The sequence below is a fragment of the Gadus morhua genome, chromosome 4, assembly GCF_902167405.1.
Source record: "Gadus morhua chromosome 4, gadMor3.0, whole genome shotgun sequence".
Taxonomy (NCBI): Eukaryota; Metazoa; Chordata; class Actinopteri; order Gadiformes; family Gadidae; genus Gadus; species Gadus morhua.
Genome location: NC_044051.1, coordinates 19,276,353 through 19,303,741, shown reverse-complemented (window position 1 = coordinate 19,303,741; position 27,389 = coordinate 19,276,353). Strand labels below are relative to the sequence as shown.

Sequence of the window (27,389 nt, the reverse complement as noted above, 5' to 3'; positions counted from 1 at the left end):
TCAGACTGGAAAAAGAGGCCCTTTTCATCATGACCAGAATTTCATAAATGGCACGTCTATTACTGTGCATGTGTCTTTTATTTATGACTTTCTCCCTTCTATTGGTCTCAATCTTTCTCCCTCTCTCCCTGATTTGTAGCACTTGTGAAACTCTGCATGTGCTGCATTTTGCCTTGCATTACTTCAAACTCATATATCAATCATACTATCTGACCTAATTTCTCCTCTGCTCTAAAACAGCAGCGGTATGATCTCCTTGGTTCGCAGGGGTGGGAACGACAGCCGAGTGACGGATGTTATTTTTGAGGATTTGACTACTTATTATCAAGTTTAAATTCAGTCAGCAATATATGTAACAGTATCTTATTTTTTTGGAGAATAGGTCTATAAAGGATCAAAATAGTAGGAGCAAATTTATATTGTCAATATAGATTGTTAGGTTTTTATGTCATTTGCAATGCAATGCAATTATACATTGTGTATTCATTCCAGATTCCTCTTAACATGTATTTGACTGTTGTTGTAGTAGTTTGGTGGTGTAAAGAGTATTCCATGATATACTGACGTGATGGTCACCATACCAGTCCAGTACCATATCGTATGGATCGCATCCAGGGATCTTAAATAGAAGAATGCTGCCCCACTAGATACGAGGTCTCCTCCTGATGTTGACAAACCATCCAGACTTGTTTGACAAATTGACGCCCTTTTGGAACGCACCAGTGTCTGTGATGCTATGATTTCAGGAATACGAAAGGGTTCTGCAGCTGGAGAGTTGACACATCACTTCACAGGCTTCGCATCACTTCATTATCTTTTCTCAATTTCATTAAAAATGAAACTCAAACTTCTTCTGTTGATGTAAGTTTGAGCTGCCATGACCGATGTTGTCATTTATTGCTCATCGTCAGCCGATGATGTACCCGGCCATAGGACTTCGACCTTCGGACCGGTGGACCGAAGGCTACCCTTCCAAAGGATGACGGTCATTTGAGGCATGAAGGATTTCAACGCGAGGATTACCCGGTGGTACCTCGCGTTGCAGCCCTTCAACTTCCGGGTCGTGCACAGGCCTGGGACGCAGATGGCCGTGGCGGACTTCCTCTCCTGTTCCGGGGGGGGAGTGAGTTGGCGGCCGGATATGCCCCCGGCCTGTGTCGGGCGGTGGGGGTGTGTGGGGGGACGTGCGGCGTCTGGCCTGACGGGGGAGTATGAGCAGGTTGGGAGCGCACCGGATCAGCTAGGGGGATTGGGCCTGATTGGGGGCAGGTGCCCGCAATCAGAACAATCAGGGAGTGTGTATTTATGTGCCTGCTTTGTTTGCAGTAGGAAGACCGGGAGCAGAGAGAGGGAGAGATCCAACACGGTCCCCAGATGAGATCACAGACCGCGTAGCGCTGAACGAGAAGACTCTCCCGCACTGTGTTGATTTATTGTTTCAAGCCTCTGTTCTGTTTTACTTTTGTTTGGAATAAACGAGCTCCCAGTTAGTGACGACGAACTGTGGTCTCCGCATGCTCCCTGACCTGTTACAGTCTGTTTATTATTTACCCATTCATATTTTGCGCGTTCAATGTATTTCCAGAATACATGTAGGCTATAGGCCTATGATAAGCCCATAGCCTACGTGAAATTATAGGCCGCTTGTTAGGTATTACCCAGTTCCATCATTGTTTATCTTGGATCTATTACCTTATTAAGTATTAACGTAGTAATATAAGTAGGCAGTATTACTGTGTCACCACAGACCTTCTGTGGGGAGGCGGCAAAAGCCTTGGCATGTGTCCCAAAAAGTGATCGTCCGCCAAAACCTTAAAGGTCCCATGGCATGAAAATCTCACTTTATGAGGTTTTCTAACGTAAATATGAGTTCCCCTAGACTGCCTATGGTCCCCCAGTGGCTAAAACTTGCGTTTGGTGGAACACGAGCACTAGGTGTTCTGCTCGCCTTTGAAAAAACGGAGGCTCAAGCGCGCTGATTTGGAATGTGGTCCCATATGTCGTCATAAAGGATCTAAGCTCCTCCCCTTTCTCTGCCTTGCTCTCCCAGAGAATTTGGCCCGCCAATGAGATGCGGTTGGCGAGCGCCACGTGTTTGTGTGTTTACACACACTGTAACGCAAGTGTTTGCTGTTGGTGTTATGGCGCATAACACGTTGGTTCTTTGACGTCTCTTGTATTTCCACAACAAGTAGTTGGGGTTATCTCAGCCATGGTTGAGAAGGAATTTGGGGGAAAGGAACTTTGGCTTTGACTCCCTGAAGTACATGAACTGCGACATGCTGCCTGCTGCCGGTTGCCGCGAGGCACCACCGCCGCAAAGCACCACCGCCCCGGCAGCAGGCAGCGCGTGGTTCAGTCTACTTCAGATTGATGTGAAAGTGGACAAACCAGAGACGTCGGAGAACCCGACAAAGTCGTTTTGGATTTCATAATATCATCTGGAGGCGCACACATCTTTTGGCTGTGATAATATGTATTATATGATATAGATATAGATATCTATGTATTATATTATTTAGATATAGAGCTCCAGGACTCATGTGTGTTCTAGAAAATGTACAGAACACGGCTCAAGGCTGTGTGCGCCTCGCCATTGCGATACATCAACTGAAAACAGAGTGCATGGTACCGTGGCTGCAAGCTGCTTAGGGCCACACCCCCACCCTCCTCCTTGACCCGCCTCTCTCCTCCTCATTTGCATTAAAACTACAGACAACGAGACGGCGCATTTGGGGAAAGTTCAATGTGCGACTGGCTCGTAGTGGCTGTAATTCTGCACTACGGCTGAATTTCGGGAACGTCTTCAAATACTGTATTTGGGGCCTACTAATATCTATATTAAAGCAACCATAAAATAGCATGCCATGGGACCTTTAAGACCCTTATTATAGGCTACTACCAAAGAAGTGTCAGGCTTCTTCTAGCCTTGTAATTGGTTTAAAATAGCGTATTTTTTATCATGAGACATGCCCTTATCATTCCAAGTGTATAGGGTTTTGGTGGAATCTACTAAAAACGATCAACTTAAGAATGTGTTTATACGCGCTTCTTGGCTCCCAAACGAACATTCAAACTCGTTATCGTACTAAACATATTCCAGACCAGATCCATCTTACACCAGATTTCCCCTTTAAGGCTGATCACTCCACTCCATGGAAGTTGCTGAGTAAGCGTCAAGCAAATGTCATTCTACAATTTCTTTAATATGTGTAAATTGTGACGCTGCAGAACGTGTGCAGAACTAATTCTTTACATTCATTCTTTATATTGTAGAGAGCAGCAAGTGAATAAGCAGACGTGAGCCAAGGTTATTAGTGTATCGCAACTCCCGTGCCCCTTAAACAGACATAGAACAATTTAACAACACACAATAAACCGGACGCAAGTGCCCTGAGGGGTTTTCCATCAAAGTCGCTAACGAAGGCGGCGCCTAGTTGATTAAGCTCGGTTAGAACTAACGCCAACTTTCACTTGAGGCTAAAGCCGTTTCATCAACCCAGTTCAGCCGCACCTTGCTCAGGCTAGTTCAAGCCAGGCTTACGTTATCGTGGATTACGCGCGCTCACAAGATATGTAACCAGCCCAGAACCGTGAATGTCGAATCATGGATCAAATGTCCAAAAAGGACAGAGCGGGATCTTTTCCAGAGGTGAACAGAAGCTGCCTGTGGAGGTCTATGAGGAGTAGGTACAAGCATATAAAAACTCAAAAAGGGAACACTGTAACCATTAATAAATACAGGGAGGCTATCTGGCAAAGAAATCGCTGATCTGTTGAATGCATGAGTTGTATTAAGCTTCACATATCTTAATTGAATATTGACCATGGATTTATAAACTGGGTGATAGTCTCGTCTCGAGGTAACGTGTCGGACTTGCCCCCGGTTGACTGGGGTTCAAACCCTACGGAATTAATAGACTATTTTAGGAAGGATTAATCGAGAAATCAAATACGTTTTCATGCCATTTATTTTACATTTCTTTGAATATTCTAAATTGACTGACTATTTTTCTCAACAGAAGTGGTCCTGGCTGCCTGCCGAGAAACTTACCTGAACGGAATTTATGTGGTTGCAATTTCCCATGCAGCAGTGTCATTGTAACAAAGGCTTCACTATCAGTAACATTAATATTAACATTAACTTTACTATGGGTTGTTGGACGTTATATTTGGGTTCTAGGGATATTGTAAGACATATTTATTGTATAAAAAGTCAATCGTTAGGCCTAATTTATATAAAGGAAATTATAAAATTAAGCCAACGGCAAGAATTCATTGTCGGGTCGCACGTGCTACAGGGCAGATGTTAGATCACTCACCCAACTGCTTGTTTAAGAATGCATGGCTTTAAGAATGCATGGCTTTGTATAAAAATGTGTTGAGAAAATATCCACGATAACAATAGATAGCAATTCATTTATTATTTTATTTGCATCATTTAATCATATTAGTGAAAATATACGCTGTTTTTAGGCTACTTCATATTCATATGTACATTTATGCCAAAATCATGAGGACTGGGCTTGGCAGAACCTTCTGATGGTACACTTGTTGCCGACAGATGGGACTTCTCTGAAACACAGATTAAGTAAGCCTGACAGTTAGCCTGGTACCGACCAGGTTAGTTTGGAGGGAAAAATTGCCATGGGTACTTAGCGGAGATTCCCTTAATTCACGTTGATGGAACACAACTCTAGCTTAAAGTAGCGAGGCTAAGCAAATAAGCCCGGCTTTGCCTTTAGATTGGTTGATGGAATACCCCTCAGCCAACCTAAAGAATCAAGCTCCAAACCATTAAACCATCACAATATTGTTATTCAGTTTACAGTTTGAGTCTTCTTACACAATCAGTAAGCGATTATATATCAGCCATTAGGGTTAGATGTTCAGTGTTGACAAAATGGGATGATAACTCTAGCCTTGAGATCATCCTGATGACGTGAGCCCACATTCTGTTTCACTACACAGATCAGTCTGGACCTCTAGCCGTCAACATCCATATAAGTGGGGGAGTAATTATCTTGACAAACAAACTCCTTCAGCCAATCAGAGTAACACAACATACCATCATTTGTTTGATTACATGAAGTTCTTCAGCCGGCTGGCAATCCTCTTGCAACCCGAGACAGAGATGCGTCTCTCATCATCAGGAATGTAAATTACGATTTTATCTGCCATTTCACAGGCCTTATTATGCTCTGACTGGAGGCCCATGGCTACCATCTCAACCATAATACACTGGACAATGTGCTGGCGTTCCAGGGGAAGGAATGGGATGAAGAAGTCCACCACATAACTCTCTCCATCTGCAAAAAATGAATGATAATTTGTACGGTGTAAAGCTAGATAGGAAATTATAACTATTACATGACTTTTAGAGAGTCCACATTGAATGCATTTATGTAAACATGCCAGTTATCCAAATAGGCAATTTTTCATCTGTTAACCCTGGAAGATAGTTCGAGAAAGATACTCTCATTAAAATATGGAATTAAACATTAATTAATTCAGAAGTAACTTGCATGTTCACATAAGGCATGCATGTTCGCGTAAAATAGTTTGATGCTAAGGTATTTTATTATGTTTTATTTTGTTGGTAACCGTGGGATAATTGCAATATTATACTTCAGTGTGGTTTGCATTACTGGCCCTTATGTGATGCATGGCCATAGAACGCTCATCTTGAAGCATCAGACTTACGATAGTTGAAAACAGACGAAGACAGGGCTGTCTCAACATCCTCCAGCTTGAGTTCCTCTCTTTTTTTTCCTGCTTTCCATGAAACCAAAGTGGTCTGTGTGATGATTTTTCCCCCAGCATTACTATCAGGAATGTACGCAAACATGGTTAATTCCCCTTTGCATAAGACTACCAGATATAGCAATGACTTTTTGTACCCTTTAACAGGAATTGTTAAACTATCGGGATTATTCATCTCTGCCCCGGAGAGATGACAGCGACAAACGAGCCGTGATCATGAGGTTTGTCAACAGAAAACACAAAACCGCACTGTTAAAACAAGGAAGGAAACTGAAAGGAACAAACGTATTTATCAATGAGCATCTGACCAAACGAAACGCAGATATCGCCAGAAAAGCACGCTTCATGAAAAAACAGGGAAAAATTCAACACACATGGACATCTAACTGTAAAGTATTCATTAAACTAAACGGAACGCCAGAACAAGCCAAAGTAATGGTCATCAGGAACATCGAGGAAATGGACAACCACGAATGATTATCACAATCCAGACTAAGGTATGATGACTCATACACAACACACCACCATGACACAGTCTGAAAGAACTCATTCATCTACAACTGGAGATAACAGGGATATAATTCAAAGGATTGCTGATCATGAAAAACTGGAACTGAGAACATTTCAATACACTGACCATAATTTACTGGACTTGGAGCACGATATAGACCCGGACAATAACTTCTTCTCTAACATCAACAACAACTGCTGCTACTATACAGCTGAACAGTACAATCAGACCATTAAAATGGACAGCAAATTGTCTATAATTCATTTCAATAGCAGAAGTCTGTATGCAAATTTCAATAACATCAAGGAATATTTAAGTCAATTCAAAAAAACATTTAAAATAATTGCAATATCAGAAACGTGGATCAATGCAGATAAAGGAATGGACTTTGAACTTGAGGGATATGAACTTAACTGTGTAAACAGAAAGAACAAGAGTGGAGGAGGAGTGGCTATGTATGTGGATAATAACTTGAATTATGTAGTAGTAGAAAATATGACAACTGTCATTGATAACTTATTAGAATGTATAACAATTGAAATATGTGAAGAAAAAAACAAAAATGTAATAATCAGCTGTATATACAGAGCACCGGGATCTAGTACTGAAGCATTCAAGGACTGGATAGGGGAAATGTTTTCAAAAACTAATCAAAAAGTTGTTTTCATCTGTGGTGACTTCAATATTGATCTGCTCAATCCAAATAAGCATAAAATGACCGATGAATTTATTAACACTATGTACAGCATGAGTTTATATCCAAAAATCACCAGACCTAGTAGAATCACATCCCATTGTGCCACTTTAATTGATAACATATTTACCAATGATATTGAAAATAATACAATGAGCGGACTATTAATTAATGACATCAGTGACCACCTACCAGTGTTTACAGTTTATAACAGCAACTACCAGAGAAATCAGTCAGAGGAAAAACTAAAATACAGACGTGTGAGGACTGAGGAAACTATGAGCTCATTAAAAAATGATTTACTGGCACAAAATTGGGAAAAGGTATATAATGAAAGTGATATTGATAATGCATATGAAACCTTTTTAAGAATATTCACATCATTATATGATAAAAATTGTCCAATAAAACGATACTACAGAAAACAAAAATACAAAGATCGACCATGGTTCACGAAGGGATTACAAAATGCCTGTAAAAAGAAAAATACACTATATAGAGAATTCATAAAACAAAGGACTAAAGAGGCAGAAAAGAAATATAAAAACTATAAAAACAAGTTAACCAAAATTATAAGGGTATGTAGGAAAGAATACTATAGTAAAATATTATATCATAACAAAAGCAATATTAAAGGAATATGGGACATATTAAATAGTATTATTAAAAATAATGCTAATCAACAGAGTTACCCTCAATATTTTATTGATAAAAACATTAAAAAGGACAATATGGACGATGTGGTCAACAGCTTTAATATTTTTTTTGTAAATGTTGGACTAAACCTGGCAAGAAAAATTCCAGATCCATTGTTACCTGAGGATTGGAATGATAACCTTATAGTGAGAAATCCCAGTTCAATGTTCCTCACAGCAGTGGAAGAAAAAGAAATCATAGATATGGTAAATAAATGTAAATACAAAACATCTACTGATTCAAATGAAATTGATATGAAAGTTGTAAAAAAGGTCATTGAGGGGATTTCTGAACCACTTACATACATCTGTAACTTATCATTCCAAACCGGAAAATTTCCTAACAACATGAAAATAGCTAAAGTTGTGCCGCTGTATAAAACTGGGGATAGACACCACTTCACAAATTACAGGCCAGTTTCTTTACTTCCACAATTCTCCAAAATTCTAGAAAAACTATTCAATAACAGATTAGACAAATTCATAAACAAACATAAATTACTTTCTGACAATCAATACGGATTTAGAGCAAACAGCTCTACATCACTGGCATTAACAGAATCAATTGAGGAGATCACAAACGCTATAGATCACAAACTGCATTCAGTTGGAATATTCATAGATCTCAAAAAAGCTTTTGATACAATTAATCATAACATATTAATCAATAAACTTGAACGATACGGGATCAGGGGGTTAGTATTGCACTGGGTGAGAAGTTATTTAAGTAACAGAAAACAATTTGTGAAGTTGGGGGAACATTCATCTTCGTGCTTGGACATTGCTTGTGGTGTCCCACAGGGGTCAGTATTAGGTCCAAAACTATTTATACTTTACATAAATGACATATGCAAAGTTTCAGAAACATTAAAATTAGTATTATTTGCAGATGACACTAGTATTTTTTGTTCTGGGGGGGATTTACATGAACTACTGGGGAGGATCAACACTGAAATGTGCAAACTGAAAATGTGGTTTGACAGAAACAAATTATCGTTAAACTTAAGTAAAACAAAATTCATGTTATTTGGCAATTACAATAAGAATACACAAGTACAGTTACAAATAGATGGGGTGGACGTTGAAAGGGTTTATGAAATCAAGTTTCTTGGGGTAACAATTGATGATAAAATAAACTGGAAGTCTCATATAAAACATGTACAAAGCAAACTGTCAAGAAGCATTTCAGTTCTGAGCAAAGCTAAACAAATTCTGGACCACAAATCACTCCACATTCTCTACTGTTCACTGATTTCACCATATCTACAATACTGTGCAGAGGTTAGGGGCAATACTTATAAATGTACAATACAATCTCTATCCATACTACAGAAAAGAGCCATAAGAATAATTCATAATACTGGGTATAGAGACCACACAAATTCACTATTCTTAAAATCAAAAACATTAAAATTCACTGATCTGGTTCATTTCCAAACAGCACAAATCATGTACAAAGCAAAAAACAATCTACTTCCTAGCAACATTCAAAAATTGTTTTTTTACAGAGTTGGGGGTTATAATCTGAGGGGGGAGTTCAATTTAAAACATCAGCGGGCACGAACAACATTAAAAAGTTTGTGTCTTTCAGTTAGTGGAGTGAGGTTGTGGAACAGACTGGGTGTGGGACTCAAGCAATGTCCAAGCATGATCCAGTTTAAAAAGCGGTTCAAACATATGGTTTTCACAAGATACAGGGAGGCTTTAACAACGGGTGTTTTCATGAATTATAAATGACTTATGTATTTGTTTATTTTATCTATTTATTTTCTATTTTTTTTCTATTTGCTTTGTTTGTAAATATGTATTATTAGATATGTATATTTGAGGAGTTAGATTATTACTTGAGTAGTGGAGAAGGGGTAGGTTTAAATAAGCATATGCTTCATCCTACTCCTTTTCGGACATGTTGGGTTCACATTATTACTTTTTATACTGACTATTGTCATTGTTGTTTTTACTATTCTCATTGGATTTGTTTTTGTTTCTTTATTTATTTTTTTTTCAGTTCACTTTGTTGTGTTACCCGCACATGTTCGAAGTAAACTATCTAAACTAAACTAAACTAAATTGTATGTATAACACAGGATGTATTCACCTGAGGAAGATGAAGATGGCTTTCTGATATGACACTCCATCCAGCTTGTATTGGTAGTCCATAAATGGCTTTATGCTATCAATTATGCCAGGATGCATCTTGTCCATCTCATCAAAGATGAACATGGAATGGGCACAGTTGGTGACATTTCCTCTGATCCAAAGCTGTAACTGAGACTGTGGAAGAATGGGAGCCGTTATTAGAGAATGAACAACATGCACCAGTCAACTGCTACTGGCACTGTGGAATCACAAACACATTATTAAGACTACCTTGTAGGTCTCAACCTGGCTTGCATGCGGGAAATTAATTACAGAGTTAAAAAAGTGGACAAAGCGGCTGTCCATCCCCTTCTTGTAGATGTTTTTGACAATCAGCTGACTGGCCAAAGTCTTCCCCGTGCCAGCCGTCCCATGGAAAGAGAGGACCAAAGGCTTCTTTGGGTTGTCATTGTTCATGAATCCAGTCACAGCATTCACGATGACTTCTGAAGCTATGTGTTGACCAAAGAGATTTCTTCCCAGGTCAGCCTCCAAACCTTAAAGTGAAAGGAATAAGATGAGATGCCAAGTAAAAATAAAGGCAGAGACAAACAGAATGTGAACTCAGATCAGGACGGTGCGCCACCGCCACAGCAGTCACAACAGAAGCACCTGGTGGCCAAGAGGAAGCCTCACCCTCCAGCACGACCCTGTGGAAGCTGTGGAGGTTGGCTTCAACTTGAGAGAGAGGCTTCAAAAGGGGTGTGCGCAGATAGTACAGGGCACCCTCTAGTTATATATACTTCGCACAAAAAGTAAGGAAATTTGTGTTTGGTTGATTATTTCTCTGTAGTAACAATGCTTTTTGGCAAGACATCTTAAACCGTTGGAATGCCTCTATAGTTCCCTTTCAAATAGTGCAACCATTTGTAAGGAACATGCACTTGTGGGATGAGCAGCAGAGCTGAGTATGTGTGTTGCGCCCATGAAAAATTTGCCAAATCTTCTCTGCCAATGCCAAACAGCTTATTCTGCCATTGACTCATTTGGTGTTTGGTGGATTGGATGATTGAAACAAGACATATTGGCAATTAAACAATTTATTCATTTCACAAACAGGAGCCTCAGTAGCATGTGGAACCCAAACACAGCCTCAACAGTCTGGCACCTCCTCCTCATGCTGGTTACCAGCCTGGTCACACACTGCTGTGGGATCGCATCCCATTCTTCAACTAGCATTTGTTGTAAGTCAGCCAACGTGGTTGTGTTGGTCACTCTGGCACGAACAGCATGCCCAAACTGATCCCACAAGTTTTCAATGGGGTTGAGGTCAGGACTGCTAGCAGGCCATTCCATCCTCTCCACTCCCACATTCTGGAGGAAGTCTCTGATAAACCTCGCCCTGTGGAGGCGAGCTTTGTCATCTTGGAGGATAGAGTTTGGTCCCAGACTGTGGAGATATGGGATTGCCACTGGTTGCAGAATCTCATCGCTATATCTCTCTGCATTGAGATTGCCTCCAATGATGACAAGCCTTGTTTTTCCAGTGAGGGAGATGCTACCCCACACCATCACACTAACTCCACCAAAAGATGTTATTCTATCGGTGCAGCAATGAGCATAGTGTTCTCTGCGTCTTCTCCAAACTTTGACCCTACAATCCAACTGCCGTAGGCAGAATCTGGACTCATCACTGAACATAACGTTCCCCCACATGTTCAGGTTCCAGTGCACGTGTTGCCGCCGCCAGCGCAAACGGGCCTGACGGTGAAGGGCAGTCATGGCAGGACTCCTGGCAGCCCTATGAAACCGGAGATTGGCTGCGCGTAGTCTGTTCCGGATTGTCTGGGCAGAGAGCCCTCGGCCATATCGTCCTGCAAACCTTGACTGCAAATCTGTAGAAGACAGAGTGCTGACAGGGTGATGAAACGGTCTTCTTGGGGTTACGTCTTCTAGGGACACCCACTTCGTGGCCTGTCTTTGACATCCCCCGTTATATGGAACTTGGCCTTCAGTTTGGAGAGGGTACTAGGGCTCACTCCAAATAATGCTGCAAATTGGTTTTGCAGAACACCAGCTTGAAGTTGCCCAACAAGGTGACAATCAGGCACCTGATTGGCAGAACCCGGGGTTACCAGAAGCTCAAAACAGCAAACTTACCTGTTTGGCAATGGCAGAAAAGATTTGGCAAATTTCTCATGGGCGCAACCCACATACTCAGCGCTGCTGCTCATCCCACAAATGCATGTTCCTTACCAATAGGGAACCATTTGAAAGGGGACTAAACTTCCCTCAGGGAAGCTGACTCTGTGGAGCTATTCAAAGGAAAGCTCAAAACGCACCTCTACAATCTTGCATTTGGAACATACATAGGAGTGTGAAAACGACACAGATGCGATGTGAAGGCCACTCTGTGTTTGTTTCTGCTTTTGTTAATACAGTATACATTCCCACTATGTACCTTTCCGTTCTAATTCACGGCTTTCCAACGGTATAAGATTTATTGCCAAAAAGCATTGTTACCACAGAGAAATTATCTACCAAACACAGTTTCCTTATTTTTTGTGCTAAGTTTATGTGTTAATATTTCCCATTTTTTTAGACAGACCTCCTCAAAAACTGAAACGAACTAGCTATACAGAACGTGCGTTTCTCAAACAATTAAAGTGCTCCACAAAATAAAACGAGAGAGAGAGAGAGAGGCTTCAGAAGGGGTGTGCGCAGATAAACAAAGGTGAGGAAGTGATGTGAAGCCTGTGAAGTGATGTGACGCTAGTGCATGCCAACAGGGCGTTCAATAGTCAAACAAGTCAGGATGGTTTGTCAACATCAGGATGAGACCTTGTGTCAAGTAGGGCAGCATTCTTCTATTTAAGATACGTGGATGCGATCCAAACTGATATGGCACTGGTATGGTGACCATCACGTCAGTATATCATGGAATACTCATAGCACCACCAAACTACTACAACAGCAGTCCAACACATGAATAGAGGAATCTGGAACAAATACACAGTGTAAAATTACATTGCATTGCACATTACATAAAAACCTAACAATCTGTGTTGACTTTTTTGATCCTTTATATGTAAGCTAGACCAATTCTCCAAAAAAAATAAGATACTGTTGCATATATTGCTGACTGAATTTAAACATGATAATAAGTAGTAAAATCCTCAAAAGTAACATCTGTCACTCGGCTGTCAATCACACCCCAGCGAACCAAGGATATCATACTGGTGAAAGACCACCGCTGCTGTTTTAGAGCAGAGGAGAAATTGGGTTGGATAGTAAGATGGATATATGGGTTTGAAGTATTACAAGGCAAAATGTAGTGCATGCAGAGTTTCACAAGTGCTACAAAGCAGAAAGAGGGAGAAAGATTGATACCAATAGAAGGGAGTAAGACATAAATAAATGACACACTTGATACCGACCTGAAACCGCATATTTTTCCTTGCCAATTTAAGATATAAAAGACGCACTAAATTGTACCTAAAGAAGTATTCCCTTCAGAGCAGCAGCGCTCTGCAACTGTTGTGGTTGTCCACCAGAGGTATTGCTGTCCACGAGAGCCCACACAGCCTCTCAATGCGGTGTCGCCATGGTCAGCCTAAACTGGCTGTGGGTAGTGATCAGATTCAGGGGTCTAGCACAGAAGACATTCCCTTGTCTGGGCTACAGGCCAAAGGTTTTACTCCCAAACTAGACTATTTGTAATAAACCTGATTTACGAGTGAGTTGTAAAATAAAGAAATGAATTACTGCATTATGGTACCTGCTTTGTTCCCTATTACAATCAATCCAGTCCGACGATCACTTTTTGGCAAGACACGTGCCTAGGCTCTGTGCCGCCTCCCCACAGAAGGTCTTCTATGACAGTAGGACTTGAAGACCCAAGATAAACAATGATGGAACTGGGTAACGTTTGATATAAATTCATTTAAAAAAAAACACTGAGCATTCAAAATATGAATGGATTAATAATGAAAATGTCTTCCCCTTTTTAATTTGACAACTGAACAAAGGAAATAATAGAGACATAATAGAGACACACTCCTACATGGAGGACCTTCAATGTTTTATCCTACCTTTTCCAACTCCTTTACTGTCAAGGGTAATCCATTCACTGTTACAGAATTCTTTGGGGGCTGTTATTTTGTCAAACCAATCTTTGAGATCCCCAAAAAAATCATTGGCCCTGCAAGTGCACACTAACAACAACAAAAGTAATGCAAGTTGCATTATGGAATTAATTTGAGAAAAGATAAGAATGTGAAAGTTTCCCGTCTCGAGCTACCAGAACATACTAGTGTAACTCAATCACAGAGTGACAGCCACTGAAGCTGAGCCAAAAAGTGCTTTCACTTGTCAAACCAGTCGGGATGGTCTGCAAGTACACACTGAATGTCGACCAATCCCTTGGCTGACCGTGTGCACACAACGCAGTAATTAGTATAAAGTTAAGTGAAGATCAACATATTTAGTTCAAATCTACAGATTTAAAAAAAGTTCTCAGATGTTTTTAGTTAAACATTTAGTTTGTTGAAAAAAGGAAGCTTGTGCGAATTCTGATTAATTTATGATGTATCATGTTTCACATTGAGCTTCCTGCTATATCTCCAGATGTTTCCTTTATCTCAGTCTTACCAGCTGTTCCAACAATAACATTTCTGAAGCAGCTCAAACATAAGCTCAATTCCAAATCAGCTTGGAGAGCGAGGAACCATCATACAGTCATCATCATATAGGCCAGTGTCAGTGTAGGCCAGTGGTTCTCAAAAAAGAAATCTGAGTACCCCATGCAGTACTCCAAAGTGCCCCTAGGGGTATGCGTACCCCCATTTGAGAACCATTGGTGTATGGGTCGGTAAAATCGGGTCGGTAAAATCTTTGTTCTTGTTGTTGGTTACCTCAACCCTTTGGATGAGTGGATGTGGAAGTCATTAGGTGACTGTACCAAGCAGTTTGTAGAACCAGCACATTTGGAATTTACAACATTATGACTGCGTAGCCACTTAATGACAAATTGCAATAACTTCAAAGTGTATGTGTGTGTGTGTGTGTGTGTGTGTGTGTGTGTGTGTGTGTGTGTGTGTGTGTGTGTGTGTGTGTGTGTGTGTGTGTGTGTGTGTGTGTTTGCGTGTGTGCGTGTGTGTATGGGTTGTGAAGTGCTTTGAATATTTCTGCTAGGCCTACTTTTGCCAACATCATTTATTGGTAATATCTGCCACTATACCCAGAGGGCTATCTATTCAAGTAGATAGTAAGTAGTAAGTTATAAAGTAGTAATAAACCCTTTTTTCCCAGATAGGTGTCATCGTAGGACCTTCCCGAATTCAACTCAATATATTGCATGGAGGTTACGGTTGTCACGCCTGCTGCTAAGGTTGAGGACCCAAAATGCACGACAAAGATTATTTTCCAAACAGGTTTTTACTCACACAAAGCTCTGCATACACAAAACACGAGGCACAAGGTGCACATGACAACAGAAACAATGATCGAGCCAGGAACTGAACCAAGGCAACGACTTAAATACACATGACTAACAAGACACAGGTGGGCAGGGAACAAGGTAGAACATTGGACAAGACAACAATCAACCTCAAACTAATAACTTGACTCAGGTGGGCAGGGAACAAGGTAATGCCGAGGATAGTAGGCGGGACTCAGGTGAGGGGCGGAGACACAGAATCACAAGACAAGGGAAACCAAACAGAAGCACATGGAAGACTACAAACAAACAAAGGAAGTTCAAAGAGATACCACTGAAAAACCAACAACCAACCAACACATGAAACACAAACCCAGAACCCTGACAACGGTTGCTATAGGCCTATTGTCTCAGTGGTAACCGGCACAATTCAACTCAATTTATTGCATGGTGGATATTAAGGTTGCTATCGGCCTATTGTGTCAGTGGTAACCAACACAAATAACATCCCTTGTCGTGTGGTATCGCACCTGCACACAGCCCCGAGACTTGTCCCAGCCTTATGCGCTGCTGAAAGATATTACAGAGCTACAATAAGGCACAGCAAGTACAGTGTTGATTTAATGTTTCAAAATGTAGGACTTTAGTCATACGAAACAGTTAGTTACTTTCTAAGTTACTATTGTTGACCTCTTTGGACACCCCACAGGATACCTTGCAATATAACTATACTATGCGTCTGTCCGTCTCTCTCTCTCGCTCGCTCTCTCTCTCTCTCTCTCTCTCTCTCTCTCTCTCTCTCTCTCTCTCTCTCTCTCTCTCTCTCTCTCTCTCTCTCTCTCTCTCTCTCTCTCTCTCTCTCTCTCTCTCATAGTATAATATAAGTATAAAATGTTAATTACAAAAGATATATACATATCAGGTATTATTCTATAAACCTAATTCAAAAAGTAAAATGTGCGATATTATAAAAATGACAGTAACTTCTATAACTAAACTTCTATAAATTAAAGATAAATTAAAGTGTGCAATAGTGCATGCTGTCCTCACTGAGATTTTAAATTGAATAAGGTTTTGTTGTAACCGCATGTTCTGACCTATGGTTTAGAACTCTACATGCTGAAATATTACTGTTGATGTTTGAATGGAAAATATTTGTTAAATAATGGACGGGGGTCATTAGGTCAGTGGTTCCTCAACTTAATCTTTAGGTGTATCACAAAATTGTCAAAACGATCATTTTAATTCACAGAATTCCTGACCCGTTTGCAAAAAATTATGCGGAACATGTAGGTTGAAAATAGATAAATTCAAATGCAGTAGCAGAGCAAAGTGCCAGCAGGCCCTTTAAACAAAATAAGTACAGCATGAGGCCATGGCCGTCACGGTCGGAAAAACAAAGTGAACCTTTTTTTTTTTTTTTAAACGGTACAATGGAAACCCTATTTGAATGCAAAAAAAGAAAAACATTTTTCTAAATATCCAAAATACTATATTTGCTGATCAATGTTTATATTATCGTTTTAATTATTTATGCAATTTAAATGATTGAAAACATGTCTATTTATGTAATCAGTACTAACCTCTGGGATACATTTGCATACCAATTATTGGCCACCAAATTCTTTAATATATATTTAACTTAAATATAATTTCCCTCAAACTTGCCAATACCATCTTATGTTAAGCAAAAAAATACTAGTGCCAGAGTAAATTACTTATTTATTACAAATGCGGAAAGTATTTCAGATTCCATCCGACAGCAAGCCATCCTTATTCCATATCATGTTCAGTAATCCAAGTGAGAAGAGTCAGCAGTCCGTATGAGCCAGGAGTCCGTTTACACAAGCAGCACGGCGTTGATGCAGCCGTCATTCTCCGGATTATTGGTCACCTGGGCATATTTACCTGGTAAACAAACAAAAACATGTTGTGTTACATCACTGATAACAGTCCAATGAATCATATCTATAACCATCTACATGAACAACTAAATATTGTGAGGCTGATAGGAAAGGTGTAACCATGAAGTGGACCAATCTGGCCTGGCAAGACATGATCTTCTACCGTTAAACATATCAAGACCCAGAGGGACCGGGAAAAAACCACTCACCCCAGATGACCTTTCCCCCTTGTGTGACAAGCCCCAGCTCGCTGACGTTGACCTCCACGACAGTTCCCTTTGTGATGACCCCCAGGCTGGTGTGGAGACGATGGGTTCTTCTTCACCCCCAGGATGGGCAGGCAGAACGTGGCCTTCAGCTCCGGATGAGTGACATGGGCTTTCTTAAACCGTAAACCCTAGGGTCGTAAGGGGGAAAAGAGCAATGAACCACTTGAATTCTACATGTCATCTTTGAATGGTTTTGTATCGTCATGAGACGAAGAGGTCGACTTATCGTGAAAACTATTTTAATCAGTACAGCAGACAAAATGAACGAGAAATGCACGTCAATTGGCAAATAAGAGGTTTCAAGCATTGGTGAAAAGGAAAAATGTTTTTATTCCGATTCCATACCTTAAAAATCCCTCTGCTTCAATGTGAAGACCCTCAGTTGGACTGTTTAGAAAGTTTTTTGGAACTAATAAGCCTATCGTGGTACTTACGCCAACGTCTAAAATGACCCATGATTATCGGGATAGTACATTTTCTATATTACCCAGCGATAATTCCTACACTTTTTTGAAGGGCTTACCATGGGTCTGATGAAGCGCTCATACTTGGGAGGCTTTCGGGTGAAGCCGTCGCCCACGACGCACACTTTGGTGACCATTCTCTTCCACGCCTTCTTCTGCCTCTTGCCGGTCTTGATGACTTTGAGCACCTCCGTCTCGCCCTGAGCGCGCACCTTGGGCAGGGGAACCTCCCATTTACCCTGCAGGGGACGAGGCACGGCAGAAACCATTACAGCATTCCCTTTGGCAATGATATCAAAACAGAAACTGTAGGTGCTAAAGTAAGATGCAGTGCTGGACAAATTCAGAAGTATGATTGTTCAAGTGGACTTATGGACTTATGTACTGAAGGACAAAATAGTTCCATGAAAATGTAAAATAAAGTAACCTGACACAAGCCACAAATGTTTGCTGCCATACAGCGATTATTACACCACAGGAGTCTTTGTGTCATCACAAACAAACCGATAACTCATAATCTGATGAGGTGCCGTCACAATTCCACAATAAAAAAAGCACATTCTCATGTCCCACCCAACCCAGATGAGGCAATACTCACAGCCTTCTCTTTCCTCTTCTGTTTGATCATGTTGGACAGGACTTTGGCGCGGGACTGGCCCTCTCTGTCCAACAGGTAAGCAGGAACCGCTCCCTCTGGCGTCTTGTCATCGTTCTTCTGTTTCGTCTTCCTCTGCTCGTGCATTTTGAGGCTGCAGGCGTTACGGGGGGGGGGGGGGGGGGGGTGTGGACCTACGGACTTCAGTGAGAGTTTCATTCCGTCTGTACGAGCAGGTGTGCGCCTGCATCCAGAGGGTGCGCCAAAATACCTATTCCCCACACAATGTTATGTCGTACTTCATTGATAACCGCTACGCAGCGCATTTTTTATACTGCTCGTGGCGCCCCCCATGTGATTTGCCGCCCCCCACAAATATGCCGCCCCGGGCGACTGCCCGGGTCGCCCGTGCCTAAAACCGCCACTGCTTGTCCTCGTCCTCGTCCGGTTCACCCAACGCCACCCCAGCCTTGGCTGCAATGTTGTGCAACATTGCTGTCACGCAGATCACAGCGCACGACTTGGCTGGCGCAAACTGGAGCCCTCCGCCGGACTTGTGGAGGCATCGGAAGCGCAACTTCCACCTGCCCATCGTGCGCTCGACTATGCACCGGGCCAGACGGTGGGCTTCGTTGTACTGTTCCTCGTGGACGTCTCCCGGGTAAGCCACTGGGGTGAACAGGTGAGGCCTAAGCGGATAGCCACTGTCTCAGAGGAGCCGCTGTCACACTAAATTTGTACCGACTGCCAAATTTGTACCGGGCGCGTCATCCATACGTAATCCACTCCAAATCTGCCTGGCAACAGATGATCGCTTCTGTCCGTTGCCTGGCAAGTGGCCGGAGCTTTCCACTTGCCAGGCAACGGACGTGATCGTCCGTTGCCAGGCAACGGACGATCGCGTCGAATGACGTGAAAGCTTCACAGACATTCGCGAACCTTCTATCTAGCGATCCGTTATCTGTATTGTGCTATTTCGTCCTTGACCTGCTTTAAACACTCAGTTTACTTGCTAAATTTGATTAAACAATTAAATACAATACAAATATAAAGTAAAAACAAGTGTTATCTAGATCCGTTTTCTGCATTATGTTATTTCGTCTTTGGCAACATGAGCGCGAATGTTTTTTGAAACCCGCTTTAAACACTCAGTTTACTAGCAAAATTTGATCAAACAATTAAATACAATACAAATATAAAGTAAGTGTTATCTAGCGATCCGTTAACTGTATTATGTTATTTCGTCTTTGGCAACATGTGCGCGAATGTTTTTTGAAACCTAACCCGGCAACGGACGACGCGATCATCTGCTGACAGGCAGGTTTGGAATGGATTACGTATGGATGACGCAGCCGGTACAAATTTAGTGTGACACCGCCACTCTCCCCTGGAGGCTGCAGCCAGCCGTCCGATGGAGGACTCGCGGAACACGAAGGAGTCGTGAGTGCTTCCAGGCCATCTCGCTACAACATCCAGGATGATGCCCTGATGGTCGCACACCACCTGGCAGTTGACAGCGGCATACGCATATCCCTTCCGACAGATGTAGACGTGGCCATCAACGTGGGGCGTGAGAATTGGAATCAAAGTTCCATCCACGACTCCGGCCACCTGTGGGATGCGGAACGACCGAAAAAAGTTCTCTTGGGTCGCACCCATCTCTGCTGTGGAAACGGACCTGTCGCGGTACGAGACTAAGGAGGCTGTATGTCACTGCCTGGACCGATCTGCACACTGACGCCTTGCACAGGCCCTGGCCATCTCCTACCACCTGCAGGAAGCTCCCTGTGGCGTAGAATCGGAGGGCAGCCAAGAGCTGCACTTGTTGGTGTGGGAACCTTTGAAGCGGTCAAATAATAAGCCTTTGTTGGCCTCCACCTCCTCCAGCAGAATGTTAAGCTCTTCTGCCTTAAACAAAGACCTCCTCTTTCTCCCTTTGTCCGCCATTTTCTAGAGGACTTACCCTTTTTCCGGAGGGTCTTTTATAGCCAATCAAATGATCAATCAAGGAAACTTTATGCGGAATCAGATTAAGTCGCCTCTTTTTGCTGCGCAAAGCATGTTTCAGAAATCAGCCCATTAAGATAAATGTAGTTGTCACAAAAGCTATTTTAATTTTTTTGTCATATGGAATTATTTCAGGGAGGAAAATGCCGTGAAACGCACAGTGCATTCAGGATTAGGACTGATATACGTCGGTTTAAGCCTAATCAATTGTGTTTTAATGTCTTTAGCATTCATATAATTGCAGTCTATTTTTTTCGTAGGCTACTCTGCTGTTGTCCTTGATGGGGAGATATTTTAACCCTTTTTAACACAATATTCCTGCGACATTCCTGCGTCTCCCCCTCCTACGGAGCCCATTTCAGCACCGTGTCAGCAGACAGTTATAATCCTACGACATCGTTAGCGCAGTGCACGCGCGTTCATGTCAAGAGGAGTTTCGAGAAACGCGACAAAGAAATTCACGATGGATCACAAGATCCATCTTGAGAATGACTGACGACCGAAGATCCGTCGTTATCTGGAAACGAGGCCCTGGTTGGATTACAGGCTTACATAATAATTATACAGTAAATATATAAGAATACAAATACCATATAACTCACTCACTCACCTTCCAGTGGCACGCTGTGGACTGAGTTAATCTCAGAATGCAGTTAAAATGAATGAAAACTCCAACCCTCAGGAGCTATTCTGTGATATTACATTTGTAAACATAGGCCTATCTGATGGTAAACAAATCCACACTGGCTGACTCAGTGTTTTTTATATAGTGCAAAAATGCAGAGTAGGACCTTTTTCGCATGAGTGAGCTGGGAAAATGTGATTCAAAATTGTTAAATTCACAATTAGATTACAAAATATGTTATTCAATTTCATTAAGTCACTATCAATTTACTTGCCCACATACCTGTTTGGAAAAAGGACCAAAAAAAGAAAAATTAACGTGATTAACTTCTTTCACCCAAAAACGTTCATTCAATTAAATTCAATTCAATTTTATTTGTATAGCCCTTAATCACAATTACAGTCTCAAAGGGATTAACAGGCCAAATATTTATGACAGCCCCCTTTACCCAAGCCCCCACAAGGGCAAGAAAAAACTCCCTTGAAATTAGCAAAGAAGAAATCTTGAGAAGAAACGCTTAGTAGGGGATCCCTTCTTCCAGGGATTGTCAGGAGTGCAATGGGTGCCATAATTGACAGGTAAATACATGCACATCATATTCAATTGGTGATGTGGTGCTGGCCGGTTAACCATGAGGAGAGTCAGACAGAATAGTGAATTAGAACGGAAAAATACATAGTGGGAATGTATACTGTATTAACAAAAGCACAAACAAACACAGTCTTCACATCGCATCTGTGTCGTTTTCACACTCCTATGTTCCAAATGCAAGATTGTAGAGGTGCGTTTTGAGCTTTCCTTTGAATAGCTCCACAGAGTCAGCTTCCCTGATCACTGGTGGCAGCCTATTCCATAGGAAGGGTGCTCGATAGGCAAACCCTCTCTGTCCAGCCGATTTAATTTGAACCTTCGGCAGTGAAAGTAGGCCAGCTCCCGAAGACCGGAGGGAGCGTGAAGGACTATAAGGAATGATCAGGTCCTTCAGGTAGGATGGAGATAATCCATGCAAGGCTTTATAGGTTAGCAGTAGCACCTTGAAGTCCGATCTGAAAGTTATTAGTAGCCAGTGGAAAGAGGCGAGAATAGGTGTGATGTGATCAAACCTTCTCGTTCATCATGCTCCCAATACCTACAGGATCACCAAGCTGTTCTATTTTATACATCTCTGTATTATTTCTTCACCCTAGGTCCTTACTGTTCAATATTGGGTTTTCTTTGTTTTGACCTGCCAAGGGATCACAAATGTGAACAGAATGAGACTATCGGGTAAAGTGAACTGTGAGGGGGTACCTGCAGACCACCACCATGGCAGGGGTGTAGGGTGGTGGTTTAGTGGTCCCTCTCTCCCTTGTCCATACTGGCCTTGGGGTGACTGATCTGTGATCACACCCACTGAGTGTCTTTCTCTTTACAGAGCAGTAGCTAAACAACCAACATCTAAATGCTGAATCAATCAAAATAAATGAATCTCTAAATAGCGTTTAGACGTCGGCGTGTTCTGCTAAATGGCGGAGGCATCCCCCATTGGGATGTTCCAGGCCTGGTTGTCTTGTACTCATCTATCCAGACCTCAGCCACTCGCAGGGCGTTGCGGCGTGTATAGAACGCAATGTTACCGATGTACGCCTTCTGCACGCAGGCAAAGCCACTCTTGAGCAAGGCAGCACCTCCAAGATAGCCTACCCCCGCACATCCACACCGGTAACAGTGCGATAAGGTTGCTGGTCTTTTGTATGTGTTCTATGTTACATGTTGTTGAAGAGTCAATCTTGTTATGAGAGGAATAGCAGTTAAATACTTGAATAAAAAAAGGGTTAAAGTTTTTTAATTTATATCTTAAGATTAATCCTTTGACATTATTCATGACAGATAATAAGACAACCTTTTGAATGGTAGGCCTACAAGGAAATGACTACGTGTCTGTATTTCCGTCCATTGTTGTCACCTCGCAACCGTGGGCAACCTCCTTGGCAAATGTGCCAGAGTTGGACAATCCTATCCTGAGTTTAACAAGGCTTCCTACAGTCTCTCGAGTTTAACAGCAGCATTTTAATGTTGGTAATTAGTGATAAAGTTCAAACTTCCTAACAAGATGAGGGAAAAAGGACAGCCACACTGCTCATGTCCTCTTCCTCTGACTGCGTGGTTTGTGTTTTTATTCAAGAACACTGGGTCAAACACTTGGTCACTATGTGTGAATAGTTTTATACAACATGCATAACATAGCAAATATAAAGATTGGTTAGTATTATCACCAATTGTTACGGGCAATTAAGATTTGATTTATCTAATATATAAAAAGTCTAGTACCTTATTGGTACAGAGCAGGGTGTGGTGAACCTGATTGATTCAGAGAATAAGGTGCAGTTCAATTTAACCCGTGGGTCGAGTTCTCGTAGCGCTGCAGCTCAAGTGTCGTGTCTGTTGTTGTCGATGGAGGGCAGGAGTATCCTTCTGAGAGAATGAGAGAGCGAGAGAGAGAGAGAGAGAGAGAAGAGAGAGATACATTGGGTCAGTTGAACTGATCTTTGCTTGTTGTGTTTTAATTTACTTGATTTTTAATTGTCTTTGGTATTAATGTTTGCTATTGGTTAAGTATGTTTCCTGATTCATGTGGGACCACATGTATTTTTCATCTATAGACAATAAGACACGCACAGACACACACGTATATATAAATAAATAAATATATATCTATGTATATATATATGTATATATATATATATATATATATATATATACATATATATATATATATCAGTGGAGGCTTCTCCATTGAGGAGAGGGAGGAAGATCCTCCCTAACATTGTTGAGAATAAATAATTTAGATTGCCCCGACTATTGTAATGAATTAATGCCCTTAAATATGACTACTTTATTGCCTTTTAATATATAATGTTCGTTTCCCTGGGTAAAGGGACATTAGCACCCCCTATCGCCTATTGACAATTACTTCAGGGAGGAACGTCCTCCCTCCGCCGCCGTCCACTCCCATTCATTTTCCCGAAAGTACTGGCGGCCGGTGGATAACATGGGTTTCAATGGGAGAGAGGAGGAAAATCCTCCTCTGAGTGGGTGAGACCTTAAGGGGTCTGATTCGCGCAAAAATCTATCCGTCTGCGCTATGAACCAATAAGCAGGATCCCTGGATGTTGAGCAGCGTTGCCAGATTGGTCCGATTTCCCACCCAATTGGGCTACTTTTAACCATGTTAGGCTGGAAAAATTATCATTGGGCGGGAAATCTGCCCAATCTGGCAACGCTGTCGATAACAAACCCGGTCTGCATTGCCGCGGTGCTCAGTCTGAGGGACGCAGAAGTGAAATCTGCGATAAAGAGATCCTAAATGCACAATGGAAACATTGGAAACGGAGGACATTGTTAACGTCTTATTACAAAAACCATTCCATTCATTCAGAAAGAGGTAGACCACTTCCCAAAATCAAGGTCATCAGAAGTAATGGCAAAGTCAGTGTTGTGAGTGCTACATGGTTTGCTAGGTACGCATGACTTACTGGTAGCATTACAAGCAATTGTAACTGAAAATAAACATAGCTAAATAACTTCAGTCAGTGAGGGCAAAAATAGGCCCAATAATAGGCCCAGATTTTTTTATTTACTTTTACAAATCAATAGTAGGCCTGATTTGACTAATATGCTTTGCATCCTTTCCTTCTCAAATTACAGTGATGCCACTGGTGGCTTTGTTTACATTTTGTTCACATAACTCCCTCCCTGCTATTTTGTAGTTCACCAAAACACCCTGAAACAACTTGAGTCTCACATTCTTATGCCACCATACACCAACAGTGCAAGCAGGCCAATGGCAACCAAGCGCGCAGTCCTTCCTCCCTCACTTTAAAAACCACCAGCCGCCACTGATATATATGTATATATATGTATATATATATATATATATATATATATATATATATATATATGTGTATATATATATATGTATATATATATATGGCATAAAGCCATTTATGGACTACCAATACAAGCTGGATGGCGTGTCATATTCAAACGCCATCTTCATCTTCCTCAGGTGAATACATCCTATGTTATACATATTTCAATCTGAATAATCCTTTTTGTTGAACAATTCCTGTAAAAGGGTAATTGCTATGTGTAGTAGTCTCATGTACCTTATGCACACGGAAATTTACTGTTTTCTTACATTCCTGATAGTAACAATGGGAGTACATTCATCACACAGACCACTTTGGATTCATTGAAAGCAGGGAAAGAGAGAGAGAAACTCAAGCTGAAGGATATGGAGACAGCCCTTTCTTTGTCTTTGTTCATATATCGTAAGTCTGATACTTTAAGATGAGCGTTCTGTGAGGCTTGAGGGTGTGCTTTACCATCATTAGGGGCCGTGTATCACATAAGGCCACTAATGACGGTGTGTGGTGTGTCGTTGCATGCTTCGGTGGTCGCTTCCTGCCAATCAGCAGGGATCAACTGATGGTGCCGCAGATGGCTGCCTCGGTTCTTAGATCTGCGCTATTTTGTTTTGTTTTATTTGTAAACTCAGTGTTTTGTTACGATACCCAGAGCTCATTTACAAGCTAACAGCTCATTAACATCAAGGAAACAACTCCTGTGGATTTACTTCCGAAATTTCTCTTTCCATCCTTGGAATTAATGGACATTATTGTCACAGGGACACTCACCCTCGCTCACGCAGTGAAACGCAGACAGAAGGGAAAAACTGCGGGAGCGTGGGTTCGCCTCCGGGGAAGAGTACATCATACTCCATTACTTCTCTCAAACTTGCGTTCACCGTGCAACAACCTGTAATACCTCAAGCTACTGGGGGGGAAGTGCAGAGAGTTTTTTTCATCTTCTTTTTTGTGCTTCACGGAAACCGGGCTAGGTGAATAATGGCTTGGATTTGAGCTGTCCATAGCGGACCGTGACCCAGAGCTGGGGCAGCAGCTCAAGCAGGGGGCCCCAGACTTCCCTTTCCCGGACCACATTGACCAGCTCTGATGGGGGGATCCCGAGGCGTTCCCAGGCCAGTGTTGAGATATAATTTCTCCACCTAGTCCTGGGTCTTCCGCGAGGTCTCCTCCCTACTGGACGTGCCTTGAACACCTCCCTAGGGAGATGCCCTGTGGGCATCCTTACCAGATGCCCGAACCACCTCAACTTACTCGTTTATCCCTGTAAGCATTTTTAACTAGCTTACAGGGATAACATCCAAAATTGCTTTTGGATAACTGGCATGTTAACATAAAAAAAAAAGCGGGCTCAATGTGGACTCTCTAAAAGTCATGTAATAGTTTTCATTTCCTATTTAGCTTAACATTGTGCGAATTATCATTCACTTTGTGCAGGTGGAGTGAGTAACGTGGTGGACTTCTTCATCCCATTCCTGCCCTTGGAACGCCGGCACATTGTCCAGTGTATTATGGTTGAGATGAAATTCATGGGCCTCGAACCAGAACATGAGAATGCCTGTGAATTGTCAGACGATCCTAAACTATTTTCCTTAGGATGAGAAATTCTTCTCTGTCTCGGGTTGCAAGAGGATTGCCAGCCGACTGAGATTCTTAATGTAATCAAACACGTGGTGGCGTCACATGTTGTGTTACACTGACTGGCTGAAGGACTTGTATGTCAATGGAATAACTCCTGCCCACTTAAAACGAAATCGACAGCTAGATGTCTGTGTAGTGAAATATAATGTGAGGTTGCGTCATCAGGATGATCTCCAGGCCATAGTTATCATCCTATTTTATCAACACTAAGCTAACTAATCAAAAAACATTGGAGAATATGAAAATATTTGGGTTGGCTCTTTCCCACATGCCTTCATGTCTGAAATCAGGAGAATAGTCTTATGGTCTGATATTTTATTGTACTTTCCGAATTGATGTACATTAAGGGAAAACAGTAATGGTATCGTATTGCCATTGAACAAGAAGATAAATTACTTAAGGGAAAGGATGTTTCAATCAGCAACAACTTGTACAGTTTAAGATTGCATAATCGTTTAGTTTTACACAAAGATTAAAAAATATTTTATATTTGTTAGCAACCATGCAATATATTGAGTTGAATACATTGGTTTGGAACATAATTATTAAACAATATAATGGAGGCAAATCAGATATAAACAACAAAAATAAAAGGAAATTGTCATATATGTTGATTGTAGTTTTCTTTGGCATAGCATGATGAGTGCAAGACCCTTTTGACCTAGCCTGGAGACCATCCTGATCACGTGACTTTCTGTATGTGGTCACTTGATCAGACCAGGCTAAATTTGACCTCCATCTTAATGGAACACAAACACCATGATGTATTAGTGTCCTGTGTAAACCCTTCACTGAGC

The 27,389-nt window shown here is 41.6% G+C and overlaps 2 protein-coding genes across 2 annotated transcripts in view; both read right to left on the bottom strand.

Moving 5' to 3' along the window:
* Positions 1–4,406: 4,406 nt before the first annotated feature.
* The window catches only part of LOC115542176 (torsin-1A-like), a 98,705-nt gene continuing 75,722 nt past the window's right edge, over positions 4,407–27,389 (bottom strand). The window contains exons 2-6 of the mRNA XM_030354333.1: positions 10,034–10,299; positions 9,762–9,937; positions 5,704–5,825; positions 5,069–5,309; positions 4,407–4,575 (exon numbers count right to left, since the gene is read on the bottom strand). Coding sequence (XP_030210193.1) covers positions 5,083–5,309; positions 5,704–5,825; positions 9,762–9,937; positions 10,034–10,299 — 791 coding nt within the window. The 3' untranslated portion in view covers positions 4,407–4,575; positions 5,069–5,082. The remainder of the gene's footprint in view (positions 4,576–5,068; positions 5,310–5,703; positions 5,826–9,761; positions 9,938–10,033; positions 10,300–27,389) is intronic.
* Positions 16,882–18,567, bottom strand: LOC115542178 (ribosome biogenesis protein NSA2 homolog). The gene is given in 5 exon segments (XM_030354336.1): positions 16,882–17,087; positions 17,293–17,384; positions 17,386–17,480; positions 17,876–18,055; positions 18,415–18,567. Coding segments are annotated over 5 exon segments (579 nt in total). The 5' UTR covers positions 18,559–18,567; the 3' UTR covers positions 16,882–17,019.